Source organism: Cyclopterus lumpus, chromosome 16, assembly GCF_009769545.1.
Source record: "Cyclopterus lumpus isolate fCycLum1 chromosome 16, fCycLum1.pri, whole genome shotgun sequence".
NCBI classification, from domain to species: Eukaryota; Metazoa; Chordata; class Actinopteri; order Perciformes; family Cyclopteridae; genus Cyclopterus; species Cyclopterus lumpus.
This window is the reverse complement of record NC_046981.1, coordinates 441511-455000: the sequence shown is the minus strand read 5'-3', so window position 1 is coordinate 455000 and position 13490 is coordinate 441511. Positions and strand designations below refer to the sequence as shown.

General features: G+C 45.3%; 2 protein-coding genes across 3 annotated transcripts in view; one reads left to right on the top strand and one right to left on the bottom strand.

The window, feature by feature from the left end:
- The window catches only part of LOC117745557 (sodium bicarbonate cotransporter 3-like), a 30519-nt gene extending 23737 nt beyond the window's left edge, over window positions 1–6782 (top strand). Inside the window, exons 14-25 of one of the 2 annotated variants that reach the window (XM_034553962.1) lie at window positions 1435–1680; window positions 1925–2030; window positions 2139–2300; window positions 2427–2540; window positions 4733–4894; window positions 4969–5220; window positions 5304–5372; window positions 5453–5626; window positions 5688–5819; window positions 5889–5947; window positions 6023–6130; window positions 6517–6782. In XM_034553962.1, the coding sequence (XP_034409853.1) occupies window positions 1435–1680; window positions 1925–2030; window positions 2139–2300; window positions 2427–2540; window positions 4733–4894; window positions 4969–5220; window positions 5304–5372; window positions 5453–5626; window positions 5688–5819; window positions 5889–5947; window positions 6023–6130; window positions 6517–6598 (1666 nt within the window). In that variant the 3' untranslated portion in view covers window positions 6599–6782. The remainder of the gene's footprint in view (window positions 1–1434; window positions 1681–1924; window positions 2031–2138; window positions 2301–2426; window positions 2541–4732; window positions 4895–4968; window positions 5221–5303; window positions 5373–5452; window positions 5627–5687; window positions 5820–5888; window positions 5948–6022; window positions 6131–6516) is intronic. The other variant, XM_034553963.1, reaches the window with a different exon arrangement.
- A 483-nt stretch (window positions 6783–7265) lies between these two features.
- zgc:153896 (uncharacterized protein LOC569930 homolog) lies at window positions 7266–12101 on the bottom strand. Its single transcript, XM_034554072.1, has 5 exons — window positions 11853–12101; window positions 9977–10122; window positions 8423–9046; window positions 8064–8286; window positions 7266–7365 (listed from the first exon to the last, which is right to left on the bottom strand). The coding sequence occupies exons 1-5, from the start codon at window positions 12091–12093 to the stop codon at window positions 7292–7294; spliced, it is 1308 nt and encodes a 435-aa protein (XP_034409963.1). The 5' UTR covers window positions 12094–12101; the 3' UTR covers window positions 7266–7291.
- Window positions 12102–13490: the final 1389 nt, after the last annotated feature.

Genomic DNA, 13490 nt, shown 5'->3' with positions numbered 1-13490 from the left:
CTCGATTGGCTTCTGTCAGAGTACAGAAACCCACTCACTGCTTTGGCCACACCCTCCACCTTGTTCTTGCATATGGCATTGACATTGAGCATTTGGAGGTCTTCCCACAGAACCCTCTTCTGTCAGACCATTACCTCATAACTTTTGAGTTTATACTCCCGGAGTATACACCGTTAGTCAAAAGTTTCTACACCAGATGTCTAACTGACAGTGCTGTAGCTAAATTTATAGAAGCGATTCCTTCTGCATTTGATTCAATACCACGTCTCAATGTGACGGAGGACTCCTGTGCTAACTTTAGTCCGTCCCAGATTGATCATCTTGTCGATAGTGCTACAGGCTCACTGAGAATGACACTAGACTTGATAGCCCCACTGAAGAAGAAGACAGTGAGGCAAAGGAGGTTTGCTCCCTGGTATAACCCTCAGACCCGCGACCTAAAGCAAACTTCACGAAAGCTCGAAGGTATATGGCGTTCCACCAATCTGGAAGAATCACGCTTAGTTTGGAGAGATAGCCTTAAAACATATAAAAAGGCTCTCTGTAATGCCAGAGCAGCCTATTACTCATCAGTAATAGAGAAAAATAAGAACAACTTCCTGATGTTAAACTCAGACAAAACTGAAGTTATTTTACTGGCCCTGAACACCTCAGAGATCAATTATCTGGTGATGTGGTTTCTGTAGATGGCATTGCCCTGGCATCCAACACCACTGTAAAGAATCTCTAGTTATCTTTGATCAGGACTTGTCCTTTAACTCCACGTTAAGCAAATCTCAAGGACTGCATTTTTTCATCTACGTAACATTTCAAAAATCAGGCACATCTTGTCTCAAAAAGATGCAGAAAAGCTGGTTCACGCGTTTGTTACTTCCAGACTAGATTACTGCAACTCCTTATTATCAGGCTGCTCTAATAAGTCTCTTAAGTCCCTCCAGTTGATCCAGAATGCTGCAGCTCGTGTACTCACAAAAACTAAGAAAAGAGATCACATGACTCCTGTATTAGCTGCTCTGCACTGGCTCCCTGTAAAATCAAGAATCACATTTAAAATTCTTCTCCTCACCTACAAAGCCTTGATTGGTGATGCACCATCATATCTTAAGGAGCTTGTAGTACCATATTGCCCCACTAGAGAGCAGCATATTTGTGATTTTGGGCTATACAAAATAAATTGAATTGAATTGAATTGAATTGAAGGTCACAGCCGTTGAAACCGCTCCTGATTTCAGTCATAAATCGCGACGACTGTTTGTGCTGAGACAACATGAAGCTTTTCTTTGGTTCATTGATACTTTCGGATCCTGGTCCTTCAGCGTGTCTTCTGTTTGAATCAACGTTTCCACTTTTATTTACTAAAGAATTAAGTGAATTCTAGATCGAGGATCTGTGTTTTGGAGTGAATGACCTCTAAAAGCCTCCGTCTGTTCTCAGTGACTACGGTCTGTCCTACCTGTCCCTGCGGACCAGTATCGGACTCTGGACCGCCTTCCTCTGCCTGCTGTTGGTCGCTACCGACGCCAGCTCTCTGGTCTGCTACATAACCCGCTTCACCGAGGAGGCCTTCGCCTCCCTCATCTGCATCATCTTCATTTACGAGTCTCTGGAGAAGCTGGTCCATCTCGGGGAGCAATACCCCATGGACATGCACAACCAGCTGGACAACCTCACCTTCTACACGTAAGAACCTCTGAAGGTCTAATGGTCTGACAGTCTAAAGGTCTGACGGTCTAAAGGTCTGACGGTCTAAAGGTCTCATGGTCTGATGGTCTGAAGGTATGATGGTCTGATTCTCTGAAGGACTAAAGGTTTAAAGGTCTGATGTTCTGAAGGTCTAAACATCTGAAGGTCTGATGGTCTTAAGGTATGCAGGTCTGATGATGTGAATCATCATCAGTGAATGAGTTGTTTGTTCCTGCTTCAGGTGTCGGTGTTCTTCACCTGCCAATGTCTCAGATCAAGTCCAGCAGATGTGGATCAACAGAAACGTGACCTCAGGAAGCATCCAGTGGGACGAGCTGACCGTGAAGGTCAGAAACTAGAAGTGTTGTTGGTCTCAGAGAGGACAGACTGAAGCCTTCATTTGTCCTCTAAACCTGATAATAAGAAGCTTAGTAAGTCTCTCCCTGTGTCTCCAGGACTGTCAGGACCTTCAGGGGGACTTCCTGGGTTCGGCGTGCAGCCACAAAGGTCCCTTCGTCCCCGACGTCCTCTTCTGGTCGGTCATCCTCTTCTTCACCACCTTCTTCCTGTCCTCCTTCCTCAAACAGTTCAAGACCATGAGATACTTCCCCACCAAGGTGTCTTTCTCATCAGTCATTATTTATTTACCTATTAGTGACTTTATGGGTTCATTTCCTGAAGGTTCCTTCTGAATGAATCGTTTCTGAAAGCATTGCATCAGAGAGGGTGTTCTGTGTCTGCAGGTCCGATCATCCATCAGTGACTTTGCCGTCTTCCTGACCATCATGATCATGGTGCTGGTGGATTATCTGGTGGGAGTTCCATCACCCAAACTGCACGTCCCTGACCTCTTCCAGGTGACACTGTGTTCTGTTGATAACGCTGACCAGTAGCTTGTGAGTTCACTTGTTAATCATTGAAGGACGGTCACGTGTTGATGTGCTGAAAAGAAGCTGGCTGCTCAGTGTGGTACCAGGTCAGAGGTCAGAGGTCGCTGCTTATCAGCGGCTGAACATTACACAAGTTCTTCAGGTTCTTCTGTCACTGTTCAACATGAAAAAGTGGAATATTCTTTAGTGAATCCAGATCTGCTCCTCTTCCTCAGTCCAGTGTATCAGTAATCCTGATGAATAACTTAAGGTGTGATGTTCAGTTTAAATCTGGCTGGATTCCAAGATGGAAATAATATCAATGTGAGTTGCTCACATCCTCCGGTCGGTGATGATGTATTAGGGCCGTTACAAATCAAATATTAATAAATACACAGAAAATAACTCTGTTGGAAAATAATGTGAATATTCTCAGAGTTTAAAGTCTCAAGAGTTCGAGATGATAAACTTATTCTGAAGGATGGTTAAAGTTGTTAATAGACAGAACTAACGGACGGCTAGCTACCTAGCAAGCTTGCTAATGGTAGCATTATTTCATGCTACACTGTTGGCAGAACATAATCTTATTGCAGTATTTCTTCTGCTAATACCTTCTGATATTCTTGTTTTTCTTCTGTGGGCAGCAGCTCCTAGACACTTGAAAATCACTGGGACTCTATTTCATTGTAGATTTAACACGATATTGCCATATTTCTGCTAGTTTAAAAATAAATAGCTATAGGCTACTTAGCAGCTAAGCTAAAGCTAAGTGGCAGCACGATGCCAGCCCTCTCCACGGACGACCAACACAAACTCCTGCAGAAGATCTTGAAAACAGAAATCCACAACTAGAAGTGAACTTTGAGGTGAATGGACTGTGTGAGAACGATACCACTTTACCATGGACTCAAAATCTTGGACAAGTGCAAGCTAAGTCACGGCTAACACCACCAGGCTAACTAGCACCACCAGGCCTACCAAGAAACAGGAGGGCTGTTAAGTAACTGCTACGCTCCGATCCTCCTGAGCATGCAATCAAAATTCAGAAAATTAGACGAGCAGTCGGAGCCTCCACACCAACCACAGGGTCTGTGTTATCCCCACATTTAAATAATATCCATTCAAATATCATTACATAATTTCATTTAATCAACCAAAGAAGCCTAGAAGACATTATAGATCATCTGAAAACGTCATCCTGCTACTATATACTATTCTACCAACACACTTCTTCAAAAGTATATCACTGCATGACCACTGATCTTCTACACATTGTAAACACATCCCTTCTCTCAGGGGTTTTCCCACAAGCCCTAAACACTGCAGTTATTAAACCACTCTTAAAAAAGGCTAGTTTAATCCCCGAAATAATGAAGAATTATAGGCCAATATCAAACCTCCCATTTTTCATGACATACTACTAGACAGACTAAAGGTCTGGGTAGGACTCTCTGGCGCAGCACTTAACTGGTTTGAATCCTACTTGAAGGAGCTAATTACACATCAGAGCTCACTAGGATGACATGTGGTGTTCCCCAAGGTTCAATACTGGGGCCTCTTCTGTTCAACATCTACCTGCTTCCACTGGCTCAGATTATGAAAAACAACAACGTGTGTTATCATAATTATGCAGACGACACACAAATCTACATAACTATATCACCAGGGGACTATAATACCATACAATAACTGGTTTATAAAGCACTGAAAGGTTTAGGGCCTAAATACATGTGTGATCTGCTGCTACCTTATGAACCACTCCAACCCCTCAGGTGGTCTGGGACTGGTCTACTTCCTGTTCCAAGAGTCAGAACTAAACATGGAGAAGCAGCATTCAGGTCTTCTGCTGCACACACATATCTGGAACAAGGTCCCTGAAAGCTGCAGGTCTGCTGAGACCTTTAGAGACCCTCAGCTCCTTTAAATCCGGATTAAAGACTTTTCTGTTTGCTGTTGCCAGCTGTTTGCAGATTCAAGGATATCAATCAATGTCTGCATCTCACTACTGCATTTTATTTCTTTAAGTGCAACTTGTATTCTATTTCTTGCTTTTTGTTTGTTAAACTGTTTTAATGAATGTTCTTAATTGTGTTTAAATTTTGTTTTCTTTTGCATGATGCTTTTTTACGGTTTTATGTGAAGCACTTTGAAGCTCGTTGTGTTCGTCTTTGTCCATTCAGCCCACCTCCAGCACTCGCGGGTGGCTGATCTCCCCGCTGGGTCCAAACCCCTGGTGGACGCTGCTGGCGGCTGCCGTCCCCGCTCTGCTCTGCACCATCCTCATCTTCATGGACCAGCAGATCACCGCCGTCATCGTCAACCGGAAGGAGAACAAACTGAAGGTCAGGACGGAAGGCCGGCCGCCAGAGGTTAGTGTCTGACGGAGTGGCTAGCTGATGAACTCTTTGGGTTGCAGAAAGGCTGTGGCTACCACCTGGACCTGCTGGTGGTGGCGGTGATGCTGGGCGTCTGCTCCATCATGGGCCTGCCATGGTTTGTGGCGGCGACCGTTCTGTCCATCTCCCACGTCAACAGTCTGAAGCTGGAGTCGGAGTGCGCGGCGCCGGGCGAGCAGCCAAGGTTTCTGGGCATCGTCGAGCAGAGAGTCACCGGCTTCATGATATTCATCCTAATGGGCTGCTCTGTCTTCATGACCTCCGCTCTCAAGGTGAACGTCGCACCTGTGAGCGTAACGGAGAGACGTCCGTTCTCATGTCTAAATGTCTTTTTTGACTTCCTTCTGTTCTCCAGTTCATCCCGATGCCCGTCCTGTACGGAGTCTTCCTCTACATGGGCGTGTCCTCGCTCAAAGGCATTCAGGTCTGTCTCCGGGTGCCTTTGTCTGCTCCGCTACAGCCGCTCTGTGTCTCTGACGCCTCGTCCATCTGTCCGTCCCGCAGCTGTTCGATCGGATCAAACTGTTCGGCATGCCGGCCAAACACCAGCCGGACCTGATCTACCTGCGCTACGTCCCCCTGTGGAAGGTCCACGTCTTCACCGCGGTGCAGCTGTCCTGCCTCATCGTCCTCTGGGCCATCAAGACCTCGGCCGCCGCTGTCGTCTTCCCCATGATGGTGAGACAATGCAGAGCGAGCGGGTCTTGTTTTAGTGACTCTAACTGGTCTCTTCTCGCAGGTTCTGTCTCTGGTGTTCATCCGGAAGCTTCTGGACTTCTGCTTCACCAAGAGAGAGCTCAGCTGGCTGGACGACCTGATACCGGAGAGCAAAAAGAAGAGGGACGACGACAAGAAGAAGAAAGAGAAGGAGGTGAGCCTAAAGAACTTCAATCTTTACCCCATCGAGACTCTGCCTCTCTGACTGGGCTTGTCTCTGCAGAACGCTCGGCGGATGCTGGAGGAGGCGGAGGACATCCCGATCAGAAACCTGAAGGGCCGGTGAGTCGGCATCATGGGAGCACAGAGCAAGACGCGGACAGACAATAACATGTGTGTCTGTCTGTGTCTGAGCAGCATCGACCCCTCAGAGGTCAACATCTCCGATGAAATGGCCAAAAGCGGCATTTGGAAATCAGTTTCCAAGAACTGTGACGGCAGCAAAGCTCTGAAGCACAGCAGCAGGTAGGAGCCTCCTGGTTCTCACAGCTGATTAGTTGATTAGTTAGTTAGTCGGTTAGATGGTTGGTTAGTAGTTAGATCATTGGTTAGTTAGATAGTTGATTAGTTAGTTGGGTAGTTGATATGTTAGTTAGTTGCTTAGTTAGTTAGATAGTTGATGGGTTAGTTAGTTGGTTAGTTGATTAGTTGGTTGATTGGTTGGTTGGCTGGTTAGTTGGTTACTAGCATGTTATGGGGCGTTCCTTAAATGGGAGGTGGTAATAAACTGCAGTGATCAATGTGCAGACATTCATGAATAAATCAATAGGATGTTGTTGATGTTTTTGTTATTGTTGATTTTATAGCTGTTGTCGTTAAAGGTGTTGTTAATCTTGTTGTTGTTGTTCCAGCCACGACAAGCTGCAGAGCGTCCAGATCCACGTGGAGAACGAGGACGGTCGGAGAGTCGTGGACGCTGAGACGTCTCTATGATGCTAAGGACCAGGACGGGTCCTCAGAGCTGAGGTCAAAGGTCGTGGGATAACCAATCAGGTTTCACTTCTCCAGGTTTTATGGTGCGATGTGATTGGCTGTTGAAGCACCAACCAAAACAGAGACTCAGTTAAATAATTAATTTTATTGTTATACATTTTCTGTATCTGCTTTCATGAAGCAGCAGGTTTATTTCTGGTCCTGTGTGGGTGTATTTACTCACAGTTCCAATAAAACCCATTCATAATAAATAATAAATGTGATCTGTGTTTATTAAAGTAATTTCACTGCAGCGTGAAACACTGAGCTCCTCTTCTGTCTCCTATTATGTAATATCTATAATGTAATACATCATTTATATTGTATTATATATATATATATATATATATATATATATATATATATATATTTATTATATTATATATGGTACATCAAATTAAGAACTGAGGCAGAATTTCCACACAGTCTCTTTATTTACTCCCCAGCTGTTATCAGTAAAGTCATGTGACCACTGATAGTCAACTTTGAGCTCTTGAGTCAATACATAGGACATGATTCAAAACACAAGAAGATGTACTTCTACTGCAATATAGTACTGTGCATAAATACTACCTATAATACTTAATTATACATGAGATCAGTTTCAGACGAGGGAAAGCTGATCCTGGCCCTGCAGACCTGATCCTGGATCTGTTACAGCTCAGTAAACATGAAGAGCAGCATCGACAGCAGCAGAACGACAGACAGTCCAGATCTCTGTGATCCACCTGAAACCACATGAAGCACTCTAATGAATTCATAGTACTATGAGTACTACTGTTAGTATTCAAAGAGACGTGTACCTGGAGGTAACTACAAACAGATACTATATTCTAATGATGTTGTTGTGTGTCACGTGACCTTTAATCCTAACAAACACCTCCGTTCTTATTTTACACCCAATTGTTTTATTTGTAAATTATTTCATTGTTTTATTTCTTCAGAAGAGTAAAAGTATTCTTTGAGTATCAAAGGAACTTACAAGTATAATTTAGCATGAAATATATGTGCTCAAGTACTTCAAAAGTGTACTTAAGTACAATACAGGAGTACATTTATATGAGTTTTGAAAGTTAAAACAAACAGTAATGCAACGTAGTGGTTTTTGGTCGATCTGAGTTCTGAAGACTTGTGACGACCCGATAACGTCACCGGACTCACCTCCGGTGGCGTCACCGGACTCTCCTCCGGTGGCGTCACCGGACTCACCTCCGGTGGCGTCACCGGACTCACCTCCGGTGGCGTCACCGGACTCACCTCCGGTGGCGTCACCGGACTCTCCTCCGGTGGCGTCACCGGACTCACAATCCGGTGGCGTCACCGGACTCTCCTCCGGTGGCGTCACCGGACTCTCCTCCGGTGACGCCACCGGACTCACCTCCGGTGGCGTCACCGGACTCTCCTCCGGTGGCGTCACCGGACTCACCTCCGGGCAGCAGCAGCTTCTCGGTGACGGCCAGAGAGCCGTTGTGCGGCGCCGGGTCGATCTGCAGCACTTTGCACATCAGAGGGTAAACGTGGACGCTGTCAAACGGCTCAGACAGGAAGTTCTTCTTGAAGTCGGGTCCGAAGGCCCTGAAGATGGTCTTCATGTCCATCTCTCCGCTGTGGTAGCCGTGGTCGCCTTTGTTCACATAGACGATGAATCTCTGGCGGAAAAAACAAACTGCATCACAACCTCCCCCTCCGTTCTGACCTTCGACCTCACGACTGATTGTGAAGACGAAATACACAAAATCAAACTATGGCACGATGGAGCCTCAGCGGGTTGAGGGTCAAACTCACAGAGTTCAGGTTGAATCCCAGATCTGCGACGACCACGATGGGAGGCAGCCGCTCGCTTCTGGCGAGATGGAAGCTCTCGGGAAGCTCGTCTTTCTTGTAGACCGTCAGATTGGGCGCGTTGGACAGAGCGTTGAACACTTCCTGCTCCTTCCCGGGCCGCGGCGTCAGGATGCCGAACCCGCCGTAGTCCAGGATCTCAAAGCTGGCGAGCTTCAGTAGGTTCAGGTACTTGTTGAGTATGATCTCGTCCACCTGCGGTCGCTTCTTCACAGTGGTCATGCCGTGGTCAGAGGTAATGATGACGTTCAGGCTGTTGTTCAGGTGATGGCGGCCAATGGCCTCCCTCAAGTAGCCGATAGTGCGGTCGATCTGGCGGATGATGCTCTTCCTGTCCGGGTGGTCCGGCCCCTTGGCGTGGCCCACGTTGTCTGGCTCGCCATAGTACAGCGTCACCAGGTGGAAGTCTTCTTCAGAGAACCAGCGCATCACGGTGTTGATGTTTTGACGCCATTCGGTCTCGTTGTCGTCCGGGTGACCCGGTTCCTCCACGATAACCCGGTCGACCACCTGGCCACTGTAGTTAGCCCCGCCCCCAGGGTAATAGAAGGAAGCAGTTTTCAGACCCTGAATCAACGACAGGAAACAAGCTGAACACAAATCTGACCTAACGGTGAAGATTCATCAGGAGTCAGCTGCTGAGAACGAGTACCTGAACAGGTAGAGAACCGAGTACCTGAACAGGTAGAGAACAGAGTACCTGAGCAGGTAGAGAACAGAGTACCTTAACAGGTAGATAACCTGAACAGGTAGAGAACAGAGAACCTGAACAGGTAGAGAACAGAGAACCTGAACAAGTAGAGAATAGAGTACCTGAACAAGTAGAGAACAGAGTACCTGAACACGAAGAGAATAGAGTACCTGAGCAGGTAGAGAACCGAGTACCTGAGCAGGTAGAGAACAGATAACCTGAACAGCGTACCTGAGCAGGTAGAGAACAGAGAACCTGAACAGGTAGAGAACAGAGTTCCTGAACAGGTAGAGAAAGGGTAGAGAACAGCGTACCTGAGCAGGTAGAGAACAGAGAACCTGAACAGGTAGAGAACCGTGTACCTGAGCAGTAGAGAACACCATACCTGAGCCGGTCGGTAAGAATGAACCACAACAGGAAAGTTGGGCCAGAATAATAATAATCTTCAAATAGAGGTACACAGGCTTGAGCCCCTTTGTCCGTCCCTCATCCCTCTCGGACTTCCTGTCTGTGTCTCTCAGCTCTCAGCCCATTGGTTCCTACTGAAGAGGGTTCTAGCCTCAGTACTCTGTAGTACTTTATACTTTCATCTGGTCACTGTAGTGTTTTTTAAACAAACGGCAGGAACTGGTGAACTTGTCAGGGACTACTTTCAGTGACGGATAGATCCACTTTTGGTGCTGTAGTGAGTGTTTTTAGGTGGGTTTGAGTTAGAATGAACTACTGTGATCATGGTGTATTCACTTCACCCTTCAAGCCATTCATATTGCTTCTCCTGTTATTTATCGTGCTGATCAATGACTCACCTGGTTCTGAGCTGTGATCCATAACGGCAGAACTCCGTTGTCCCACCACTCCGATCTGGTCAGAGTCTGTTTGTGAGGAACTTTTTGGTTCGTCTTGGCGTTGAACATCATGTTGTGGACAACTTCGTGATCCTCCACCCATCTGCCTGACAAACAGGACAGCGAGAGTTTCTCACGTTAGCAAAAAGTCCCGTACTGTTGTTGCTGAAGCTAATCAGCTAAGTTCTGGTAGGTAGGTAGGTATTTTATTCAGAAAGTGTAAAACAAGCAGGACACATTTTTACAGAAGAAACATTGCAAACAAAAATACACTTTCATGGATGCCACCAAAGATCAAGATCTGATTCCAATGAAGGAGGTGGCATCCATAGTTTAAAGTGTGAGGACGTCTAGTAGACCTTTAGACTCTTTAAGACTGTTTAAGATTCACCAAAGCGGCGTTCACTGACCTGTTTTATATATCAGATAACTAAACACTACAGTTAAGGTATTGAGGCTAGGACTACAGAGTACTGAGAGTACTGAGGCTAGGACTACAGAGTACTGAGAGTATTGAGGTTAGAACTACAGAGTACTGAGGTTAGGACTACAGAGTACTGAGAGTACTGAGGTTAGAACTACAGAGTACTGAGGCTAGGACTACAGAGTACTGAGGTTAGGACTACAGAGTACTGAGAGTACTGAGGTTAGAACTACAGAGTACTGAGGTTAGGACTACAGAGTACTGAGAGTACTGAGGTTAGAACTACAGAGTACTGAGGTTAGAACTACAGAGTACTGAGGCTAGGACTACAGAGTACTGAGGTTAGGACTACAGAGTACTGAGAGTACTGAGGTTAGAACTACAGAGTACTGAGGTTAGAACTACAGAGTACTGAGGCTAGGACTACAGAGTACTGAGGTTAGGACTACAGAGTACTGAGAGTACTGAGGTTAGAACTACAGAGTACTGAGGTTAGAACTACAGAGTACTGAGGCTAGGACTACAGAGTACTGAGGTTAGGACTACAGAGTACTGAGAGTACTGAGGTTAGAACTACAGAGTACTGAGGTTAGGACTACAGAGTACTGAGAGTACTGAGGTTAGAACTACAGAGTACTGAGGTTAGAACTACAGAGTACTGAGGCTAGGACTACAGAGTACTGAGGTTAGGACTACAGAGTACTGAGAGTACTGAGGTTAGAACTACAGAGTACTGAGGTTAGGACTACAGAGTACTGAGAGTACTGAGGCTAGGACTACAGAGTACTGAGGTTAGGACTACAGAGTACTGAGAGTACTGAGGTTAGAACTACAGAGTACTGAGGTTAGAACTACAGAGTACTGAGGCTAGGACTACAGAGTACTGAGGTTAGGACTACAGAGTACTGAGAGTACTGAGGTTAGAACTACAGAGTACTGAGGTTAGGACTACAGAGTACTGAGAGTACTGAGGTTAGAACTACAGAGTACTGAGGTTAGAACTACAGAGTACTGAGGCTAGGACTACAGAGTACTGAGGTTAGGACTACAGAGTACTGAGAGTACTGAGGTTAGAACTACAGAGTACTGAGGCTAGGACTACAGAGTACTGAGGTTAGAACTACAGAGTACTGAGGCTAGGACTACAGAGTACTGAGGTTAGAACTACAGAGTACTGAGGTTAGAACTACAGAGTACTGAGGTTAGAACTACAGAGTACTGAGGCTAGGACTACAGAGTACTGAGAGTACTGAGGTTAGAACTACAGAGTACTGAGGTTAGGACTACAGAGTACTGAGAGTACTGAGGTTAGAACTACAGAGTACTGAGGCTAGGACTACTAGGTAGTACTGAGGCTACACTGTGAGCTACACTGTAGCCTCAGTAGTATTAGTACTATTAGTACGCTGTTACCGGTGACGGTGGTGATGTGGGACGGGGACGTCATGGTGAGCATTGGGGGGGTCATGTACTTGGCCTTGACCCCGTCCTCCAGCAGCTGGTCCAGGTGTGGCGTGTCCACGTCCTGGTCGTAGTCCCACCGGAAGCCGTCGAAGGAGATCAGCAGCAGCTTGTTCCTCTGCGCTGCCTTGCTCAGCGGGTTGGCGGCGGCGCAGACCAGCGCTACGACGACGAGGAAGAGCTCTGTCTTCATCTTCGTCTTCAGCCGTCTGAGTCCTCACCTGCAGCGCCCTCCCTCTTTAACCTCAACTGATTACAGATCAGACCTTCGACTGGCTTATGTCACGTGGACCCGACTGATAGCAGGTCACCTTTACAGCCTCTGTTATGATATTATTATTAATATATCTATACAGCGATAGCACTACACTTAATTTATAATTATTTCTTATATTTTATCTCCCTTCGTTCTGGATTCAGTTCCCAGTTTTAACGTTAATGTTGGCGAATTGCCAGTTTATATAATCACACATTTTTAATGATGTCATGATAATGAATAACAACACAATACAATATGGAACATCTGGATGGAAATAAACAAACATAACTTGCCGATCAAGGTCCGCTTAAGCTCTGGTTGTCATAGTGACAACGGTTCTCGTCATGTGACCACAGAAAAATAAAAAATGTGTGATTGTTTGTGATGGGGACGAAGTTCTCTCACTGTCAGGTTTTATGAAATGATGACGGTAATAAACTGACTATTTGAAGTTCATGTGTTGTTTCTTATTTCTTCTACTCCAGCAGGACACTATGAATCTACATACAGTATATATTACATATAAAATATAATATTTATATATATGAATATACTGTATAATATATAGCATATATGTATACATATTATATATATAATTATTATATGCCTGGATCGTGGTCCATGCCTACTACTCATTATTCATAATTTCCGTCATATTCATTGAATGTTTATGTAACTCTGTTCATCTGGTCACATGACATCTAGTGTTCATCTGGTCACATGACATCTATTGTTCATCTGGTCACATGACATCTATTGTTCATCTGGTCACATGACATCTAGTGTTCATCTGGTCACATGACATCTATTGTTCATCTGGTCACATGACATCTATTGTTCATCTGGTCACATGACATCTAGTGTTCATCTGGTCACATGACATCTATTGTTCATCTAGTCACATGACATCTATTGTTCATCTGGTCACATGACATCTATTGTTCATCTGGTCACATGACATCTACTGTTCATCTGGTCACATGACATCTATTGTTCATCTGGTCACATGACATCTATTGTTCATCTGGTCACATGACATCAAGTGTTCATCTGGTCACATGACATCTATTGTTCATCTGGTCACATGACATCTATTGTTCATCTGGTCACATGACATCTAGTGTTCATCTGGTCGCATGACATCTAGTGTTCATCTGGTCACATGACATCTATTGTTCATCTGGTCACATGACATCTATTGTTCATCTGGTCACATGACATCAAGTGTTCATCTGGTCACATGACATCTATTGTTCATCTGGTCACATGACATCTATTGTTGATCTGGTCACATGACATCTATTGTTCATCTGGTCACATGACATCTATTG